This window comes from Colletotrichum siamense, assembly GCF_013390195.1.
Source record: "Colletotrichum siamense strain Cg363 chromosome Unknown KSG_Cg363_contig02, whole genome shotgun sequence".
In the NCBI taxonomy this organism is placed as follows: domain Eukaryota; kingdom Fungi; phylum Ascomycota; class Sordariomycetes; order Glomerellales; family Glomerellaceae; genus Colletotrichum; species Colletotrichum siamense.
Genome location: NW_023501015.1, coordinates 2,528,774 through 2,550,372, shown reverse-complemented (window position 1 = coordinate 2,550,372; position 21,599 = coordinate 2,528,774). Strand labels below are relative to the sequence as shown.

The 21,599-nt window shown below is 54.9% G+C and overlaps 6 protein-coding genes across 6 annotated transcripts; 3 read left to right on the top strand and 3 right to left on the bottom strand.

The window, feature by feature from the left end:
* Positions 1-786: 786 nt before the first annotated feature.
* On the top strand, positions 787-3,283 carry gbeA (1,4-alpha-glucan-branching enzyme; the record flags this gene model as incomplete). The annotated part of the gene is made up of 8 exons (XM_036634510.1): positions 787-874; positions 929-1,053; positions 1,107-1,206; positions 1,263-1,375; positions 1,430-2,121; positions 2,180-2,515; positions 2,564-3,194; positions 3,245-3,283. The coding sequence occupies 8 exons, from the start codon at positions 787-789 to the stop codon at positions 3,281-3,283; spliced, it is 2,124 nt and encodes a 707-aa protein (XP_036499988.1).
* Positions 3,284-3,732: 449 nt separating this feature from the next.
* On the bottom strand, positions 3,733-4,633 carry CGCS363_v002660 (Cytochrome c oxidase polypeptide 5; the record flags this gene model as incomplete). The annotated part of the gene is made up of 3 exons (XM_036634509.1): positions 3,733-3,816; positions 3,887-4,080; positions 4,402-4,633. 3 exons carry the CDS (start codon positions 4,631-4,633, stop codon positions 3,733-3,735), a joined length of 510 nt encoding a protein of 169 aa, XP_036499987.1.
* A 1,848-nt stretch (positions 4,634-6,481) lies between these two features.
* On the top strand, positions 6,482-13,421 carry mus7 (Protein mms22; the record flags this gene model as incomplete). Its single annotated transcript, XM_036634508.1, has 6 exons — positions 6,482-11,300; positions 11,351-11,529; positions 11,578-11,748; positions 11,796-11,936; positions 11,985-12,165; positions 12,214-13,421. The coding sequence occupies 6 exons, from the start codon at positions 6,482-6,484 to the stop codon at positions 13,419-13,421; spliced, it is 6,699 nt and encodes a 2,232-aa protein (XP_036499073.1).
* A 363-nt stretch (positions 13,422-13,784) lies between these two features.
* MSP1-0 (Protein MSP1) lies at positions 13,785-16,904 on the top strand (the record flags this gene model as incomplete). The annotated part of the gene is made up of 1 exon (XM_036634507.1): positions 13,785-16,904. The coding sequence occupies one exon, from the start codon at positions 13,785-13,787 to the stop codon at positions 16,902-16,904; it is 3,120 nt and encodes a 1,039-aa protein (XP_036499074.1).
* Positions 16,905-17,343: 439 nt separating this feature from the next.
* tcf-29 (General transcription and DNA repair factor IIH subunit tcf-29) lies at positions 17,344-19,364 on the bottom strand (the record flags this gene model as incomplete). The annotated part of the gene is made up of 2 exons (XM_036634506.1): positions 17,344-19,172; positions 19,223-19,364. 2 exons carry the CDS (start codon positions 19,362-19,364, stop codon positions 17,344-17,346), a joined length of 1,971 nt encoding a protein of 656 aa, XP_036499081.1.
* Positions 19,365-20,176: 812 nt separating this feature from the next.
* Positions 20,177-21,599, bottom strand: CGCS363_v002656 (uncharacterized protein; the record flags this gene model as incomplete). Its single annotated transcript, XM_036634505.1, has 3 exons — positions 20,177-20,576; positions 20,637-21,074; positions 21,130-21,599. 3 exons carry the CDS (start codon positions 21,597-21,599, stop codon positions 20,177-20,179), a joined length of 1,308 nt encoding a protein of 435 aa, XP_036499082.1.

Here is a 21,599-nt window from a genome sequence, read left to right as displayed (position 1 = left end):
ACGGATCCCCAGGCGGAAGGGCCGCACAGAATGCGGAGAGAAGAGACACTGGAGAGCGTGACAGCCCAGCCCAATTGACCAGAATGGTACCTACCTACTTGCTTGCTTGCCTGAAGCTGCGAGCTACTCGCCATCACAATCGGACAAGCCAAGTGCGTTGCCCCACGACGTCATACCATATGCACCACGCTGATAATATACCCGAGCTCTTCCCTATGTTGCGTCTGATAAAATGAAAGTCTAATCCATCCCAAGCTTGCCCCAAGCAGTGCGGGGGAACCATCTATCTTGGACACTGACATACGCTGCATGACGACAAGTGCCTTCGATATCAATCTGCCATCTTCGATTGTTTTGCTCCCCGCCTTTCCCACCTACTTTGTTGCTCAAGTGAGGACGAGCCCAACGTTTGATCGAGATTCTTAGGATTCCAGGCTCGCCCAATTCCTGACGAGATTGCTACCAATCTGCGCATTCCTTGTCTAGCTTCAGACCCCTACCGTCCTACGTTACCTTAGGAAAGGTCTGAATTCCCAGCTTAGCACAGGTACTTGTCCATAGCTCTCTGAGCTCTCCCCGACCTCAACATTTCACACGCGGGGCACGGTAGCTTCCCAATCGACTTTCCTCTAAATCATCTTACCTTACCCTGCATCAACTCCCTTCTGAGCAACATCTGACGTTCTGCGTCTGCAATTGATAGATACCAACAACAACCAACTGCCGCGAGACCTACCCCGCCATTCAATCATCTGGCCGTCCCAAGCGCAATCGACATTATTCGCCATGGCCGCCATTGTCGAGAACTCGGCAAACTCGATCACCCTCAACGGGAACCAGGGAGCTGCCGAGGGCATCCCCAACGATGGCACTGGTGAGAAACACGGGACCCTGAGGCTCTGTTTGAGCATTTGCTAATCGCGTGCAGGTGTCGTGAAGCTCGATCCTTGGCTGTCGCCTTTTCAGGAATCCCTCAAGCGACGCTACGCCCGCGCCCAGGACTGGATCCAGAAGATCAACGATACCGAGGGCGGCATTGAAAAGTTCTCCAAGGTACAAAAAATGCATGTCACCGAATGTATCGATCTAGAACTGACCGATCGCAGGGCACGTCCATCTTCGGATTCAATGTAGACAAGGACAACAACATCGTCTACCGCGAGTGGGCTCCCAATGCCACCCAGGCCTTCCTCACCGGCGATTTCAGTAAGACTTACGTTTTGCGTCTCCTGCTAGAAACTTGCTTACCTGGAATTCTCAAGACAACTGGGACAGAAACTCCCATGAGATGACAAAGAACAACTTTGGCGTCTTTGAAATCACTCTCCCTGCCGTCAATGGCGGAGCTGCCATTCCCCATAACTCCAAGATCAAGGTCAGTGTCATACTGTTACTGCGCTGGATCGCGCATGAGCTCATTGGCGACTAGATTTCCTTGCAGCTCCCGAGCGGCGAGCGCGTCGACCGTCTTCCCGCATGGATCAAATACGTGACGCAAGACTTGTCCATATCCCCAGCGTACGAAGCTCGCTTCTGGAACCCACCCGCAGCCGAAAAGTACGAGTTCAAACACCCGAGACCGCAGAAGCCTAAGAGCGCTCGCGTCTACGAAGCACATGTTGGAATTTCCTCTCCTGAGCTGAGAGTTGCGACCTACAAAGAGTTTACCCACAACATGCTGCCTAGAATCAAGAGCCTTGGGTATAACGTCATTCAGCTCATGGCGGTCATGGAGCATGCGTACTATGCCAGCTTTGGTTACCAAATCAACAACTTCTTTGCTGCGAGTAGCCGATATGGACCACCCGAGGACTTGAAGGAGCTGGTCGATACTGCTCATAGCATGGGCATCGTCGTGCTTCTTGACGTCGTTCACAGTCACGCCTCCAAGAACGTATTGGACGGACTGAACGAATTTGATGGAACAGACCACCAGTACTTCCATGAAGGTGGCCGCGGTCGTCATGAGCTGTGGGATAGTAGGCTGTTCAACTACGGTCACCACGAGGTCATGCGCTTCCTTCTCAGTAACTTGAGATTTTGGATGGATGAGTACCACTTTGATGGTTTCCGTTTTGATGGAGTGACCAGCATGCTGTATCTACACCATGGTATTGGCACGTAAGTACTTTGAAGCATTCGTACCCTTATTGTAGGGTGAGCGCACTGACAAGAACAGTGGGTTTTCTGGGGGTTACCACGAGTACTTTGGCTCCGACGCTGATGAAGAGGCCATCGTCTACCTTATGATTGCCAACGAGATGCTCCACTCTCTCTACCCAGAAGTTATCACCGTTGCTGAAGATGTCTCTGGCATGCCCGCTCTCTGTCTCCCCCTTTCCCTTGGTGGTGTTGGGTTTGACTATCGTCTTGCCATGGCAATTCCAGATATGTGGATCAAGATTCTCAAGGAGAAGAAGGACGAGGACTGGGATATTGGCAACATCTGCTTTACCCTCACGAACAGAAGACATGGCGAAAGGACGATTGCCTACTGTGAGAGTCACGATCAGGCGTAAGTCTCCTCCTCCCTCCCTCTCTCTAGCCAACCTGACCATATTAGGCTTGTTGGCGACAAAACCCTGATGATGCATCTTTGTGATGCCGAGATGTACACCAACATGTCGACCCTCACCCCCTTGACGCCAACAATCGATCGTGGCATGGCCCTCCATAAAATGATCCGTCTGTTGACCCACGGTCTCGGCGGAGAAGGATACCTTAACTTTGAGGGTAACGAATTCGGGCACCCTGAGTGGCTCGACTTCCCGCGTGAAGGCAACCAGAACTCATTCTGGTACGCTCGTCGCCAGCTGAACCTGACTGATGATCACCTCCTTCGTTACAAGTTCCTCGACCACTTTGATCGTCTCATGAACACCACGGAGCAGAATTACGGTTGGCTGGCGGCGCCACAAGCATACATCTCTCTCAAGCACGAGGGAGACAAGGTTATCGTCTTTGAGAGGGCCGGCGTCGTCTTCATTTTCAATTTCCACCCCACCGAGAGCTACGCCGACTACCGAATCGGCGTTGAGGTTTCTGGAACGTACAAGGTCATTCTGAACACCGACCACAAGGATGTTGGCGGCCATGGTCGCATTGATGAAGGCACTCGCTTTTTCACCACGCCCATGGAATGGAACAACCGCAAGAACTGGACTCATGTTTACATCCCAAGCCGGACTGCTCTGGTACGTACCGTAATGAAGCGGACCTTTGCGCAAAAACTAACGATGTTTAGGTGCTTGGTTTGGAGTCTCCTGTCACCCAAAGCTCTTAGATATGGGGAAGTCGATGACTGAAGGACACCGTACCGGGAAACGTTTGAAAAGAAGATGAGACGGAAACGAAAATTAATTGAAGCTATTGTAACGAGAACCACGCAAAAGCAAATCATCTGTAGACCCAAACTAAATAGACTTATTAAGAGATGACTCAGTTGTTTACCTTCTGTGGTGTCACGGGATGCCTCACGCTTCACAGGTGACAGCTGTCACGGCGGCATATAATTTCTAAATCATTCATGGTCTGCGTATTAAAAAAACAAATGGAACTTTGCTTGGAATTCAGCTCTTTTGGTACAGTATTTACACCAAGCAGATGGTTGTCCTCGAGTCACGTCGCAAGCCCCCCAGCCCATGCCAGCTCTACTAGTTTTATACATGGGCAAACTGCCATGGTCGAATTGTGATTGTGATTCTAGAGACGAAAGGGAAAGATGGTATCGATTTAGTTCTTGGGAGGAGACTGGACCATGCCCTTGCCAGAGTAGCCCTCGGAAGAGAGACCGGTGATGGGGTCGGAATTTTGTGCCTAGGACGCGAGGGGTCAGCCATTGATCAGCCAGACAGAGGCCGTCTGTGTCGGTGCGGAGGGTTAATACCTTGAGGAACTCGTTGGAAGCCTCCTGGTACTCCTTGGTCATGGTGTCGGGAGCAGGGCCGGCGAGCATGCGGACGGAGCCGAAGATAACGAAGGTAGCGGCGATGGAGGCCATGACACCCCAGAAGACGCGGGCACCCTCACCGGGGGCAGGGCCGGCGCGGGGACCGTGGGGGCCGAAGGCGATCCAGTAGGCTGTTGAGACAATTTGCGTTAGTTTTTTTGTGAGGCTCTCTCGTTGTGACGCAATGCATATGCACAGGGATATGAAGCCCGGTCACATTGGACGGTCGTGCCAATCCAATTGGCGTTGCATCCATCCGGAGCTTGACCAAGAGGTATTTATATAGATGACCCGGGCCCGTCAAAGGGCAATTGGGATGGGAGGGGGGAAGGCGGGGGACGGGAACCGAGAGCTGTTCGCGAATAGCTTCGAACCCTCTCTCGGAACATCGGACCACCTGGCGATCGACGACAAAAGAAAATGTGTGTGGAATTTTCGGGTGAAGAACGCACCGGCCTTCTTCTCCTGCAGGGTCAACTCAGCCCAGGGGCCCTTCATGCGGTCTCTCAGCGCCATCCAGAGCTCGGCCTGCTCCTGGAGAGGCATGCCCTCCCATCTCTTCTCGATGTTGGCGAGCGTAGGGTTGGAGATGGCGTGGGTGGTGGCGGCGCGGCGGATGACGGATTGCTGGGTAGCGGCGCGCAGGCCGGCGCGGGCCAGGGAAACGGTGGGGGTTCTGAACATCGTGTCGGGTTCGTTATGTGTCGTCCAAGAGAGAAAATCGAGATACCGCTGGGCTCGGAGGGGAGAGGTTGTCAATTGACGGGGGCGGTCGGGTGGAGGTTGCTCGCGGGTTCGGTGGTCGAGGAGGTGGTTGTTCCGTTCGAAAGGGAAAAGAGGGTTTTTCTGGCTACCTAGAAGTTCCGGGCAATCGTATGATTGGAATTTCGATTGCAATACGCCGGCTGCGACTGGGTGATTGGGGCATCACGTGATGCAAAATGGTCCGTGCACGGACTGGGCTTCCAATGGGATCGATGGAATGGCCGGGGGTGCCAGCTGGGAGCTCACCTCGGTGTCTGGGCTGACAGCTTTTTTTTTTGTTGGTGGTGGTGCAAGTGCAAGCTCGGTTGTCGGTCCATTCCGAATACCGCCGTCGCCGTTTGACCGGGATCTTGATGGCGTCACTTGCGAGGCTGCGACTCAACGCGATGACATTTCATTTGGATTTGGCTTGTATTTCTATTTGTATACCATGCTGTCTATCGAAGAGTGCCTTCGTTTTTACCGCAATGGCTCTCGAGTTGCTGCACTGGGCCACCATTAGACAGCGCGAATAGCATCAAGGCGTTGTTGATGCATGCCCCTGCCGATTGACAAACTTGGGCAGCACATTTTCGCCGTCTCCGGCCAATGACCTCAGGAGAGGTTCTGTGGTGCTCATCGATCTATCTTTTGAGATCATGCAAGACAACAGCGCAGCTTCTAGCCAAGCAACCCCCAAGACTCAGCTTCGACAGCTGACAGCCGTTCTCCCGGTGTATTCGATCCCGAGTATGCTATGAATGAACCACGTAATTTGTGGCGCAACTATAAGAAGTCGATGGAATTATTGCGAATCTGAAAATGCGCGCCAGCCCTGTTGTCGGTATGACGCTGTTCTTGTGAACCTGTATTCACTCTGCCCGATGCCTGAAGCCTCCTATGTCTAAGGAGGACGAGCAAAGCTGGGAATGTCGTAGCCCGCCAGTATCCCCTCTAAGTTTCGAAGCTATTGTAGCTCATGAGTTCTCGTGGTGTCTATAAGATACGAGTTGGTCTCCGCTATCGTTTGGCTTGAATTGGCTGGTCAGGAGTTTTGGGTGCTCCAGATGCGGCGGCGTGGAGTTGGTCCCGTTCGCGCTCTTCCCTCAGTCTCTGTTGCTGTTCTAGTCCGGGCTTCAGAGTGTATACGGCTGCAGCGATCACCACTGTCAGTTTCAAGCCAAGAACGAGCTTCGCGATGCGCTTGCAGGGATAGGGAACGAACATATGCCGACGCCAGCTGTTACGGCCACAACGAGTGGAAGAATGTTCTTAGTAAGACTCATGTCTAGAGCTTTGGGATTACTGGAACTTGTGATTGATGATGCGGAAAGATAGGCGGTAAGGTCGGTGTTTGGAGAGTATCTCCAGCTTGAACCCAGTCGCAAATGTCAAGTCGAATGTGATGTAATTGAATACCGAGATCGGTAGCCGTAGCTGCCAGCTGGAGCTCTCGGTGCCGTCCCCAAAAAAAAGTTCGGCTCCGGCCGGCCGTGCACGCATTTGAGCTAAAGTGGTTCACCCCCGTAGCCACCCGCCACCGCGCGACAGCGCGTACCCCACCAAACGCGCTCACCGACCGTCTGAACGCGTCCGGCTTGAACACACATCGAAGTGCACGCTACAGCTAGATTCAAGGGTACCTGAATCTTAGGTAATGCACGGTTCGTTCCCGACCAAGCATCACATCCCAGGACTTCTTTTCTATTCACCCGAAATTCTCAAGCGCGTCGTTTGAGAAACCTTTGTTATACCATGTTTAGCTGTTTATGATGAACAATTCACGCCATGGCGAACTGGAAAGAACTGGGCGAGGTCCCAGACTCAGACGACGAACTGGACTTCGATAGCCAGGAATTCGAAGGAACCCATCAAGATGCCGATCTTCCCATGAAGAGACCCGATGAAGCCTTGCAGTCGCCGCAAGCCCCCGGAGACAGTGTGTGGGATGTCCCCCCCTCCTCCCAAGCAAACGCAGACGCGACTTCGAAGACGAATCCCCCGACCTCGAGCCCAGAGGAAACTAGACTTCCTGTCGAAGAGCCCGCCTCTTCGCCCCTTTCCTCGGCGCAAGATGTGGACGATCTCGCAGATATTTTTGACTTGGAGGACCTGCCAGCTGCGGCCCCTCCGCCGACGAGGCAAATGTACACAGTTGGCGGCCGAGACGAGTCCCCAGATCCTCTCGGAGGTGACGACAGCATATCTACAAGCTATGTCAAGATCACAGCCCCTCCGCCTGCGTTTCCCCGCGAGAACGATACTCGAAGCCTGTCGCCCCCTACAGCTCTGATGGCAAGTCCACCCAGGATGCCATTTAGCTCGCTGAGGAGAGGTCGAAGTCCAGCACAAAATGTTCAAAGCCTTCCCAGGAGTCAGCAGAGCCCACCATCGAGCCCGCAGCGTTCACGAACGAGTCCAGAAGGTCTGCCGAGAAACGGACTGTCCTCTTTGAGCAGTCAACCACGGCCACCAGTCAGACAGAGAGACTCGGACACGAGCAGGGACGAACAAATTGCGAGGGAATCTGCCGCCCAGCATGCCCGCTCCTTCAGGCCGCGAAAACCGATCCAGCAACATCCATATTTGATCGAAAATGCACAATACAGCAAAGTCTTCAAATCCCACGGATTACGGCCTGTCAGGATGCCAAATGAGCCGGCCGCCAGGCGACAGAGAGCCGATGAGGATTCTCAGGAGAAGGATTTCGAAGCAAGTCAAGAGAGCGTATTGGATGGACAGAACGAGACAACGGACGAGAGCCAGTCTCATAGATTGGAGGAACCGTTGAGTCACGACATCTTGCGAATGTCACTGTCGCCGTCTCCTTCTCCGCTTCGAACCTCATCACCCAAGCATAAGGGTGGACCGAGCAGTCAACCGAGCCAGGATGGAGAAACGGATAATACCAGCTTGTCCGACAACGGAGATCTTCCCTCGATTGACGAGATTTTCCGCAAATCGACGACGGCACAGGGTAAAAAGAGAAGAAGGCTTATGGGCACAGGCGTTGTCAGGTCTCGACCGGCGAAGGAGGTGGCCACGACCGAGCAGCCGCCTCCAGGTCCGACATTTCAGACGTATGATGAGATCTACGGCGTCCTCTCTTCTTCCCCTGTACCTCCGCAGCTACCGAATGCCCCCGTCGATTTAGGAGCCGGCTCTATCCCACCGTCTGGGACGGACCTTGCTCAAGTCCTCTTTGACGATGATGACGACGACGACCCCTTCCGGTCACCGTCGCCGCCGAGACGAGCTTCAGCTCCCGCAAATCATGAAGTTGTTGATGTTACAATGGCCGACATTTCTGCCGCAGAGGACGATCAACCTGATTTTGGAGACTTTGCTGCTATGTCTGCACCAGAATCCGAGGATGGTGCCGGCAGTGGTCCAGAGAGCGAATCGGAAGCCCTCAGAAACGTTGGTCGAAGAATCCGAGGCGTTCTCCCGGCATCATGGCTTAGACTTGACCAACAAGCAAGCCGCCCGAAGCCCGCACAACAGCATCATCGCGAACCATCGCCTGAAATGACGCAGCGACGTGGGGTTGCCGTCCGTCGTATTGGTCGCTCGACGTCTACAACAGCGGCGTCGTTCATTTTTGATGACTCCGATGAAGAACCAACGTCGGCGTCACGGTTTGCTGGGACTGCTCTGGTCAACGTTGATACGATGTCCCCGCAACGACGTAGACCACCGGTCATTGAGCTTGACGATGGGGACTCTTCCGCTATGGAAGATAACGGAGTTGATCAGATGGCTCCGAGCCGAAAACGCCAGATGACTCTCAAAGAGTCGTTCCGTCCAGCAAAGAGACTCAAGAAAAGCAAATCGACTTCAAATGCTCAGCCAAAGAAACGTGGAAGGCCTCCAAAAAGCGCAAGCCGATCCACCACAACACCCCGCCTGGATCCCTGGGTGACCACTCAGAAATCAGCGCCTGGTGCACCTCAAGCTATCGCCAGGGCAAAGACACCCCCGCGTTTGAGTATTCTGGATGTCATCGAGCCAGATGCGCCGCAGTTCTTGAAGGTTGCGGCGCGGGCAGCTCAGAGCAAACGCAATCTTGGAAGGTCAAGCCCGAGGAACAAGACAATTCGTCTAGCAACGAGGAAGGACAATGTCGATGCTGGGACAGTGTTGCAAAAGTGGAAAGGAAATAAAATACAGCCTCGCCAGGGGCTGCAACGCAAAAGGAGCACCCGAACTAAACCCACTGCGCGAAATCCACTCGCTCAGCTTTCGACGAATGTGTTTTCGCAGACTACGGCAGCTTCCCCTAAGAATAGGACGGCCACCCAGCCTGCGAGAACGACACAAGACAATGACCAAGTCGCGACCCCGTCCCCTAGTGGTCGGCGGCCGCAACGGCCACTCTCGCGGCAAAGCTCGTTCGCCAGCCAACATGCCACCAATAGACCAGCGCAGCTTGAAACCGATCTGGCAGAGCAGCCGGACAGGATTGCTTTCCAAGCGAGGAAAAGGGCACTTGATGCTCTCTTTCGTCGAAGTCGTTCACAGTCGCTATCCGCCCGGAGTATGCATTTGGACTCTGTTATTGATGATGCATGCTCTGTTGTCTCAGAGCGGGTCATTGAAACCAGAGGATCCCCCGAGCCGTCGATTACTGAGAAGCATCGCCCCAAACGTTCAAGGAAAGCTATTCCGCCCGTGCGAATCGACGTCGCCGCTGCCCAATTTCGTTACGCAAACGATCCTTTGCCCACGACTGATGTGTCCACCCCAGCAGAGGCGCCCAGGACTACGCATGCTGATAACCAACTGCTTGGCCTCGGCCCCTTTGGTACCCACTACACGCAGCACTTTGATACATTCCCACTCGATCGTGGAGTGTTCTTCCACGAGAGTACTCTCATAGGAAGCGGCAAGGTTGATTCCGCAGTTGATGAACGGTTTTCAGACAAGCTCTGGGAGTCTCGGCCTCGAGTATCGTTCCATCTGGGAGAACAGGTTCTTCGCTGGGACATCTGGACTGAGCAGGTTTCGTCGGAATTCGGCATTTTGATGGATGGAATGCTCGATCAAGTCCTGAAGCCTGTGCCTACATCAGAAGCTGGCTTCAACGCCAAAGATGCAGCGCGTTTTGTTCTGGACTACGTTCTCAAGTCAATGAGCTTCACTGACGACAATGGCGCTCTCTCTTTTGTCACACGTCTAAGCGATGTGACCCGAGCTTCCTTGTCTCGCCTGGATTCCGAGTTGTCACTAGACTCAAGCCAACGTCTAGAGCTGACGGACGTACTTTCAAACCTGCTGCTCATCGTCTCTGCTGCAGTTCGTCTTTGCCAGAAGCGTGCCTCGCTGATCTCGGAAACTTTCACGTTGGAAAACCTCCTCAGGAAAGCTGCCGAAGCACTCGTCAGCAGCCTTCTAACGTCTGGACTGGACGAGGTCACCAATCTTTATGATGACCTTCAGACGTTGAGGTATCGTGAGCGTGGTATACGCTCTGACAAGGTTGTTCCACACGCCTGGGTAGTCTTGATGAGGGTCTCGGAAAGTCTTCGGATACCGAGGATGAATTTCTGGGATGTCACGTTCCCTCATCTTATCAAGCCGGCTATCATTCGAGGGTCGAATGCACAAGAATTCGAGTGTTTATGGAAGGACATGTTCACCCTTTTGCCGCTATGCGAATTCGATAATCTGGGCGTTCTCATTGCCGACAAGAGACATCACACCCCGATGGAAGGTTGGAACCTTCCTCAGCAAGTCTTGAAGCGCGTCTTCCAGCTCTACCGCGACAACCCCCGTCAATCTTCAAGCTTCAATGACTATTGCCGCACGCTGGTGGCCAGATGTCACTATCTGGTGGAACAATGGGGATGGCAGAAATGCAGTGGCATCATTGGCACAATTTTCGACTTCTTCGGTTCTCAGAATCTGTCTCATTTGCGAAACGAAGAGGCATTCCGCTCTGCTCGATTTTTAGACAACCTCCACACTAGTCCATCGTTAAAGGTTGAAGCAGAGGATCGCTGCTTCCACATTTTCCTCAAATTGGTGGCGTTGGTCATCAAGAAGCTGAGGAAGAAGGACATGGTCAACGACATTCGGAACCTGGTGACTCGCACTCTTCCCAATCACGACCGACAATATTCGAAGGAACAGGACGTTCACGCACATGATTTGGCTGCTCTCAGGAACCACCACGATCTTCTTTGCACCTTGTTCTGGGCCGCGCCGCGCGATCTTCGGCCTCCTATACACAACCTGCAGAAGCTCGTCATTCCCGCTAGCTCTCACAAGGAAGCTTGTTTGATCAACCTGCGGGCCTGGAACCAACTCGCACGATTCGTGGTACACGAAGAGTCCTCTCTGTCGTTCCTTCCCCTGGCCAACTGGCAGGCAGACGTGTTCAAGCAGTTGGTTGACCAGTACAATTCCGCCGCGGCTGATATGCAACGACAATTCTTGGCAATGCCGAAGGATGCGACAAACAGAATCAGCGAAAGTTTCATGAACGCAATCGTAGAAAAGAACAAGGCTGCTACTATGGAGATCATGCTTTTCTCTGTCAAGTCGTCTATGGACGTCGTACAATACGCAAACAGCTTGGAGCTGGCAAGACTTGCGTCAAGCACTGGTCAGTTAGAACCTGTTAATACGCAGAAAATTCATACTAACATGTGTCAGTGCAATTGCAACACATCTTCCAGCACTTCTCCACCCTCCCTGCGGACTTCCCGTCGGTCCTTCTGCAGGCCTCTCTGACTACCTTTGAACGACTCATTGTACGGATTGAGACAGTCTTCAACGAAGACGGCGATAGTCAAGACAGCATGGTGGGCGTGGAGTCGGAAGAAGCCATTCTAGTAAGTCGTACCGCCCATCGTTTCTCTTCGGGTCTGACAATTTCCCAGATGCTTGAGCGAGAGCTGGCCGCTGGGTTCTTCTCCATGTCACGTTGCATTTTGGCCAACCAGGCCAACAGAGGCAAAGCCTTGGTTAAGTCTGTCTCAAGTGCCTGCGTTGAGCAATGCGTCGTTTTATCTGGCATGGTGTCTAGCCTGTTTGTCCGCTGTCGAATGATGGTAAGTTTGAGATTCTCTTTCACATAACAATGGACTGACCTCCAAAGCAATACTCTCAAATCTTCAAGCGCAACCATAGATTTGGTCTCTTCGACAATCTGCCTCATAAGCTCAGCTTGGAACAACGTCCATACCTTCCGCTCTTTCTCTCGACCGTCATGGAGAGGCCGGGGGATGTGAAGCTAGACGTAAGAAACAAAGTTCCGCTGGACATGACCATTGCTGACTTGAAATAGGACATGGGTATCGATCTCCTCCATCTGTGGTTGCTGATTCTTGTTCAACCAAACCACTGCTTAAGATTTGAAAATCAGCTTGGCCAGCAAATGCAACGCCAGGGATTTCCCTATGTCCCCAATAGGACACTAGGGTTTGTTGCCAATCCAGGTTACATGTCTAATCGCGACTTCTTCGAGTGTAAGTGCCCCTAGCCGAAATTGAGGGCCGGCCGACTGATTCTTGCAGACGCGATGAAGTGGATGCGGCAGTCCCTGCAGACAATGAATGCTGCCGAAAAGAAGAGAGAACTCTCCAACTTCTCAAAGGCGTTGGACAATGCCATGCAGCAAATGCGAACCGATCTTCAAGTCACGGCCAACGACTCAACAAACGATTCGACAGAGCATTCAACCTATGTCAGATTTGTTCGCAACATCATATCCCTCATCACAACCTACGGCACGGACATCTGCAAAGTGCCCCCTTTCTTCAGGGAGGTGAGCAAGGCGTACTCTCCCCCTGCTGAGGATCCTGAGCTGCAAGTGGCCAAAATCTTGTCTTATGGGCTGAAGCTGGCGGAGGGCAACACTGGAATCGCCAGCAGCCTGTTTTATCTCTTGCTCAATAACTTCAAGAAAGCCCTCCAGCTGGGTAGATTGCCACAACAAGTGCTGCTGCTGAAGACGGCTATGCAGAGCGACGCCGTAGTAGCATTCACCCTCAGAATGCTTTCTGCAGTTCTGCACGCTACGAAGTCTAGCCCTGAAGCTTACGCTCTGCTGGATGTATTCTGCGACGCTCTAGAGCTGGAGTGGAATGGTTCAGTCGTTGCCCGCCAACTAAGCGATGATGTGCTGACCGCCATGTCTACTCTGATCACATCTACGCTTGACTGGGCGACTGGTTTGAGAGGCACCCCTGTCAGCGCAGAGCACATTCACGCGCTGAGGAAAATTGTTTGGCTCGTCAACACCCTTCAGCCAACATTCGAGTCCTACTCCTTGAAGCAAGGTGAGGTGAAGTGGTGGGATGAAGTCATGGAAAGACTTGATTGGTTCAGCGTCCTCGTCAACGGAGCCGAAGAATATCTGGATACTCAACTTGAGAGATCACAGGTTCCGCCTCTATCTCCCTCAGGCCTCTTCCGGCGCCTGAGAGAGGCTAAGAACTTCAAGATTCAAGATGCCATGGTTCTTGAGTGGTCTCGAGTCATTGTAGATGACGTGCAGAGGAACTGGGTGGTCAAGGGCCCGGTGTGGACGGTTCCAGGAAGTACTTGCGACAACAGTTCGACGCAACCTGCACATGGCACGATTAAACTTGACTGGGACAACCAGGAGCTTGTCATCACCTTGCATGACCAACTTCGCATATGGAGCCAATGGTGGACTAGTGGGAAAAAAGAGCCCGGAGCCCAAGGAGGATTTGATTTTGAAGATTTCGCGTTATTCTGAATATCCTATGAATAGCGTTACGAGTGTATGACATATGGTTGGCAGCAAAGGGCATAGGTGCAAAGATGAGGCGTAGGAGCGTCAACGACAATACAAATAAAAACATGCACAGATGTAAAATCCTCGCACTGTTTCTAGTACACCTGTGACATGACGTCCATTTTGACTGGGTCATGGGCCCCATTTCTCGATCGAATCACAAGTCCATTCGGTGTGGTCCTCGGTGAGGCTCGGTGAAGAGTCTGCCGAGATTCCGCCGCCCTCACTAAGCACAGCGCCGGCTCAAAGAGCTTGTCGACAAGAAGTGCTTTCGCCCTACAACGACACCGCCAATTACTGGCATATCGCCCTTGTTTCTTCCGAATGCATGCAATAGGGCCACGGGCCCTTGCCTCAGCCTCTCGAGTCTCTGCGTCGTCGAGGTTAGCAGCGTTCTCGGCCCGCCGCCAGTGTCGACACTTCCACCCGTCCTTCAGGTTGCGGAAAGGCCCGTCCGAAGGCGGCGCAGACGACGGAAAGCCACCTGAAAAACCCGCCAGCGAGCAGGATGACGGCAACAGCAGAGATCAGGACGGTGTGAGAACCGAACAGCCCACAAACGAGTCGGCTTTCCGCAGATCGAGAGGCGGCGCGTTTGCGTCTGCCCGAGCGCGCCTTTCAAGGCCGAGAGCGGCGGACGAGCTTCCGCCTGTGAAGCTGCCGCAGAGTTTCCTCGACAGCAACGTGTCGCTCTACGACCCCGAAAACCGAATCAACACCCTCACGAACGACCTTTGGCACCACCGGTACATGGGCGCCCGCTGGCACGACCTGCTATGGAAGGATTTGGATCTAGTGTTCAGCCAGGCTTCATGGAGCGAAACGAGGCTGCAGGATGCGTTGCGCAACTTGCGCGAGGGCAATACCGAGGCTGTTGAGAGGCGGAACAGGATACTGGCTGAAGCATCGCAATGGTTGAGCCTTTCTATTGACGAGATGCGGTCTTCAAACAACTTGCAAAGCTCCCGAGAGCCGCTTCCCACGACAGACTTCGCCGATATGCTTCGCTACTCTAACAAGTTTGTTTTGTCGAACCTTCTGTCGCAACACACGAGAGACACAATAAACAGCGACCCCATACAGGAGCAGGTAGCGGATCAAGATGCTGTACTCCAGACGCTTGTCGAGCAGTATATCGAGGAAGGACGGCCGCTGCCAAAACGTGACGGTCTGCGATTATTTGATCCTAGGATTCGGGGTGAGATCGTCACGGCGGTGCGCGCCGAGCTTGCGCTCCAACCAACAACGGACATGCTGGGCAGGGAACTCAAGAGGCCTCTTACGGTCGTTCACATCCCGAATTACACTGGTCGGAGCCATACGAGGAAACTCATGAAGCATGTTGCTTCATGCGTGGAGGCGGACATCATCCATCTTGATGCGCAGGAGCTGGGCATGCTCGTGGGTGACTATATCGGCCAGGACTGCGCATATTCCAGAGGCCCCATCTCCATGATGGGATACCGTGCGGCAGAGATGAACGGCCGCTTGGCGAAGTCGGAGGAGCCTGCCAAGCCGAGCGATGAAGATGTGGCTGGAGAAATTGAGGCTGCGTGGGTTCACATCAACCAACAAGAAGGAGGAAACGGCTTCAACAACCCCATGGAGGATGAGCTTCAGAAGATCAAGGAGGGCGCAAAGGATTACATGCTTCCCTCCGTCGACCGCTGGGAGAACCTCAAGATCAATGCCGCCCTTGAGGAGATCGCCAACGCGACGACAAAGACGTCTTCGCAACCGGATCGCAACCTCATCATCCATGTTGATGACTTTGTTGAGCTCAATATGACTCTTGAGGGGGCTCTCATCCTCGGCAGACTGCGTTCCATCGTTGACACAATGTGGCGGTCTGGCCGGAGAGTGACGCTCGTCGGCACCTCCTCCAACGAGAACCCATCGGAGCAGTACGCCACAACACTGAAGGATATTGCTGCCGAGGAATGCCTCGTTCCGCTCCCCCTGAACTTTCAGCGCATCACCAACGCAAGCAACACGAAGAAGATCTACGAGGCAAACGACTACCTCCAAGAAAACCTGCGCAACATCCAACACATGCTTCGCACCATCGCCGGGTCCTCCCCGGACACTTCCAAACTCCGCATCGTCGGCGTCTCGAAGTCGCACCCACCACAATTCCTTCTTGACGACGCAGAAGGCTCTTACATGGAAGTCTCTCTCATCCCCCGCGTCCTCGCCACCTCTGTGCTCCCCCTTCCGGACGTCTACCACATCACCCGCCTCTTCTACGCCTGCCAGGGCTCCGTCTCCCCAGACCAATCCTGGCGCGTTCTTTTCGACGTCGTGGAGTCGAGCTCCTACAGCACCGCCCAACTGCACCGCGTCCAGGACAAACCAACCCGCTCAAAACCCTCCTCTCCCTCTTCATCATCCGCCGATTCCGCTCGCGCCGAGCCCGAACGTCTTCGTGTATCCGGCAGCTACAACGACTACGAGAAGAAGCTCCTGGCAGGCCTTGTCAACTCCAATGAGATCAAGACGACCTTTGATGACGTCCACGCTGACCCTGAGACCAAGTCCGCCCTCAAGCTCCTTACATCCCTCTCCCTGATCAGGCCTGAAGCCTTCACCTATGGCGTTCTCGCCACCGACAGGATCCCTGGCTGCCTTCTCTACGGACCCCCTGGTACCGGCAAGACTCTCTTGGCAAAGGCCGTCGCTAAGGAGTCTGGCGCGAACATGCTCGAGGTCTCGGGCGCAAGCATCAACGACATGTATGTCGGCCAGTCCGAAAAGAACGTACGCGCCCTCTTCTCTTTGGCCAAGAAGCTCTCACCGCTGGTCATCTTCATCGACGAGGCCGACGCCCTGCTCGCAGCCCGCGGCCAACGCAACCGCGCCGCCCATCGCGAGACCATCAACCAGTTCCTCCGGGAATGGGACGGCATGAACGACACAAAGGCCTTTATCATGGTCGCCACGAACCGCCCCTTCGACCTCGACGACGCCGTCCTCCGCCGCCTGCCCCGCAAGATCCTGGTCGACCTCCCCCTCAAGCAGGACCGCGCCTCGATCCTGCGCATCCTGCTCAAGGGCGAGGATCTCGACGACTCCGTCTCCATCGACGACGTCGCGCGCCAGACGGTCCTCTACTCCGGCTCCGACCTCAAGAACCTCTGCGTCGCCGCCGCCATGACCGCCGTGCAGGAGGAGTCCGAGGAGGCCGCCAAGCACACTGGCCCGGAGCCCTACGTCTTCCCCCCCAAGCGCACGCTGAGGAAACATCACTTTGACAAGGCGCTCAAGATGATTGCCGCCAGCGTCAGCGAGGACATGGACAGTCTCAAGAGCATACGGCGCTTCGACGAAAAGTACGGCGACGTGCGGTCCAAGAACAGCCAGAAGCGCAAGGGTATGGGTTTTGGCGTCATCCCGACACCGAGCGATGCGGAGGAGGCTAGGGTACGGCAGGCTGTTGCAGTGTAAAATCACCACACCATTCTAAAAAAATTCAAACCCAATCCTTTTTTTTTTCCATCCATCTTTCTTTTGTCTGTTTTCTCGTTTTAAGAGGGCAACCTCTTGCTAGTAGACCAGAGAGCTGTCATTCCATATTCTCCCTGGGCCTGTATAATTTCCACAAAAAAAACCGCGATAGGTCCCGTCGTGTGAAAGGTCTATACGACTATAGAGAAGCTTGAGAGTGGACGGATAAGAGTGTATCAACATTGAGATATCTGTCTAGGTAGTTGGCTGCATCAGGTAGTTTGCAGAAGTGATGATAGCCGTGTAGCTGCATGATACTGGCGAAATCAAAAAGGGGCTTTTTGCTGCAAAGATCTATCGTACTACTACATTCGCGCCATGTCTCTCATGACGTATTCAACTCGAGAGCAATTTAATAATTTGGGCAGGGCCATGTAACTCAGGCCTCCGTAGAGAGCTGCACGCCCTCGGCCGCGAGAGCCCGCTGATAATCTGCCTGGGCCTTCTTCAACGCCTCCAGCGTGGGCTGCATCACCGCCAGCACGGCCTTGCGTCCGCCCTTCTCGTGCTCCGGCCGCCACCCGCGAATCTTCTTGCCGGTTGCCTTGTAGTGGTCTATAATCTCCTTCTTCTTCGCCGCGATGATGTCGTCGCGGGCCTTCTCGGCCTCGTCGGCGACCGCATGAATACGCTCGGCGGAGCGCTTGAGAGACTCGACGAGGTACTGCAGCTCATTGGCGCGGTCCGGGTCGCCGGACAGGAACGCGTTCCAGAACTGGTGCAGGAACTCGACGGTCGTCGCGTGCGTCAGCTGGCAGCGCTCCGCAATCTCGGCTGGGAGGCCCATGGGCCTGGTCGCGTCAGCCGAGGCGTCGCCGTACTTTTCCGCGCGCCGCTGGCGGATGCCCGCCATGATGTCTTCGCCGGCCGCCTTGCGTGCCGCGCGGGAGCCGACGTGCGGACGCCGCTGGGTCTCTTCGTCGCTGTCGCTGTCGTCGATGATGCCGATGCCGGCGCGGAGGTTAAGGCCGTCGGCGTCGTCCGTCTCGATCATCTCGAGGTCCGACTGGATCTCGAAGATGACGTCGGCGGGGTTCTGCTTGGCAAAGGCGAGGTTGTTTGCTGATTGCGTCTCTTGCTTTTTGGAGAAGAAGCGGTTCTGTTCCTTGACGTTGAGGATGATTTTGTTTTCCTTTGCGTCGCCTTGCAGGTCGCGAAGGGCGAGCTCTTGGAAGGTTGAGTCTTCTGGGTCGTCGCCGTTCTCCCTGTCGATTGCGGGGGCGACGTTGGCCAACATTCTCTCGCTGAGAGAGTTGAGGGTGTTGACGATGGGCACATTTTTGCGGGGACGCATTTCGACGTCCTTTTGGTTTCCGCTGCGGAAGCCGCCCTGGTTCTCCTCGTTGCCGTAGACGTTGATGATGTGTGGCACGCTCTGGGCCATGCTTTTGCGCTGGAACGTGGCCGTGTTCTCGCTCGCATCGTGGGCGTCAAAGAGCGCGTCGCGGCGGATACCCTCTTTCTTCTCGTCCGAGATTCTGTCACCCTTGAGGGTGCGGAAGAGCTTGCTAAGGAAGAAGCGCGACCAGAACTCGTTCTCGGGCACCTTGGGCACGTTCTCGTCGTACAGACGCTTGACGAGCGGGTGCTGTGCCATGATGAGCTGGACCATTTCCACGGTGATGTCGAGCTTGAGCACATCGTTCTCGAGGCGTGGCTTGATGGCGGGCAGGATATTGTAGGCTCCTTTTTGCTGGTTGACCTCGATGGCATGAGCCCGGAGTAGGTTGGTGCGGGTGGACCAGAACTGCGCGTTAAACGCAGCGTCAGAGATGGATTCGGGTTTGGTGGCGCGGGCGTCCATGTACGTCTGGTGCAGGGTCCGGTCCTTCTTCATGAGGGACTGCTGTAACTCGATATCGCCCTTGAGATGGGCGTCGTCGAACCAACGCGCTGTGCTGGGTTTGGAGTTGACAGAGCTCGCGAAAGCCATGGAGCCGGAGCCTGAGCCGCCTGCCCCAGGATTGGGGGTGGAGTTCCCGCCATTTGCGTGAGGGTTTGGTGTCCCGGCTGGCTTGGGCAGGTTGGGGTCGCCGGATCGTATGTCGGCGAGGAGTCTTGAAAGGAGGTCCTTGATGGCGTTCGCCTCGGATCGGGCCTCTTCTGACGTGAAGTGGAAGAGGTACGGCACCTGGTCTGTGGCATCAGGTGGCTTCTCAAAGATCTTGAGCATCACCTTGGCCGCGGTGTCTGGTGTTTGTTGCAAGTCTGTTGTCGCGTCAGCGAGCGGTGCCAGCTCATGAACTCGAAAGACTCACTCGTGATGTTGGCAAGCGATAGCGATACGGTGGGCGGGCCATTGCCAGGCGCGGGTGTCCAGATGACGGACTGCTGATCCGGCGTCAACGTCAAGACACCATCCTTCTTCTTGAACGACGCTCTGCCGGATGGTATCGCCATATTCGCGTTGTTGGGGTTATTGAGCAAGCCTCATGAACGTGTTTCGCCAGTCATCACTTCCTGCTCCAGCCTTCTGAGGATGCGGTCGACGTGAGTGAGAGCTACCCTGGTTGCAAGGGACCAAATGTGTCAGGCGCGGCCGCACAGGCCAACGCGACGTTGTCAAAATTTGTCCAGCAATTGCCCGTCCCAAATCTAGTCGACCGCTTGGATAATTATGCCGCTGGTTGGGGAAGTTCTTGAGTGAGCACCGCCTTTTAGTTGAATGTGAAGTCTCAGGTTCAATGCTCCAGCCACAAGAGGGAACAGGTGCTGATGTTGCCTACGGTGGCGTGCAGGTGCATTGTGGTCCACGCCAGTTGGTGGCAGCTGGCGGATGCCTACGATTGAGGCGCTTTCCACCTGCAGCAGACCCCAAAGTCTTCTCACTTTAACGTCAACGTCACAGCATCACAGCATCATATCATCACCGCCATTTTCTTCTGTTACAACGATCGTTGAATTGCGCGTTGCTATCTGTTTTACCTGACGTATTTTGCCTGCCAGCCAACCATACCATGCCAACCAAGAGCCAGTCCTGGAGATTCAAAGTCAACCTCAACGCCGAAATTGCGAAACCAGACCAGGTTGTTCCCATGTCTATGATGTTTGACCCCATCCCGCGTATCTCATACAGTTCTCATAAGAATGTCGTAGCCCACGTGATTGATCATCCAAAGGGCGTAAAAACGTAAAGGTCTTCGGAAGCGACATAACAGTCTAGACCAAAGGGCCCGTCATGCTAGCTGCCATCGAAGCATCCCTTGGAAGAATCAGATGTGTCCAGAGCGGAAGCGGCGGACGTGGGCTCTCTTGTGGTTTCTCTTCTTAGCCCAGGTGACGAACTCAGTGGTTCCGGACTGGCATTTGGTACCAGCAGCCATACTCATGATAACCGACCACCGTCCGGAAGCGCATCGCTGGAAGTGAGTGCCCTCGATGCAGAGCCACTGGCCCTCATCGGTGCAGGCCAGGCCAGGAGTCATGGAGCCCGGAGCGTTGGCACCGCCCGAGGGAAGGGCAGTGGGAGTGGGGACAGGCACGATGTCGCTAGCCGTAGGAGCAGCGTTGGTCTGAGCCGGTCTGCTGATGGTAGCGAGAGTGGTCTTGGTCTCCACCTCAGGGTCGCAAGAGACGCTGCTGCTGGACACGGGAATGAAGACGCCGCCAGGGCTGTAGACGGTTAGCAATGTGATCTACAGAAGTGAGTGGGTGGGTGGGAAAGCTACTTACAGCGAAGTGGCGACGGGAGAGCCTGCAGCGGCGCCAGTAGTGGGCGCAAGGCTGAACTGAGGCGCGCTCTGGACAGCCGAGGAGACGGGAGCGACAACGCTGGGCTGAGCCGCGGCAGGAGAAGAGGATGCAGCGACAGGGTTGCTGGCGACCGGAGCACTGGAAGCGACGGGGTTGGCGGGGGCGGCAGAGCTGCCACCACCGGAGCCACCGCCAGCAGCGGCAGCGCAGTTGCCGGAGGGGGGCGCGGTCTTGCTGGAAGTGTTGTCGACATCCGGGCCGGGGTTGGGGAACGCGACGTCAGAGCCCTCAGCAGTGCTGCAGCCATTGCCGATGTTGGCCTCGAAGATCTTGGGGCGGCTGCTGAACGAGGAAGTAGTGCTGCTCGAGGCACCGCTGCTGCCACCGGTGACGGTCACGACGGCGCAGTTCATGTAGCTGTGAAGGGTCAGCAAGGCTCAGGGTTAGTCGAGGAGGAAGCTGGGAGACATACAACTCGCGGTTGCCAACGTTGTTGAACCAGGTCCAAGCGAAGAGGGCATCCGAGGAGGCAGGAGCGTCGGCGGGGACCGTGAACTTGAAGGACGAGGTGCCAGCGGGAGGGCAGTTACCGATGTAGCTGTGAATGACGGTGAAGGTCTGGCCCTTGTCGTAAGAGAGAGCAGCCTGGCAGCTACCGCCGTTGTGGTTGGCACCACCGGCGATAGTCATGTTGTACTGCTGACCGGCCTGCCAGGTAGCGACCGACTGGGCAGCCGCAGTTCCCAGGAGGTTGAGGGTGCCCTTGCAGGGGAAGTCGCTGCCCGAAGCACTCAGAGGACTGGTGATGCTGTAGTCGATGTTGGCCGAGGTGGAAAACGGGTTCTCCTTGGAGCGCAGGGGAGGAGGGTAGGTCATGGCCATGTGAGCCATACCCTGGCTGACCAGCAGCGACCACATGGTGACGGCGAAGGAGGACTTCAT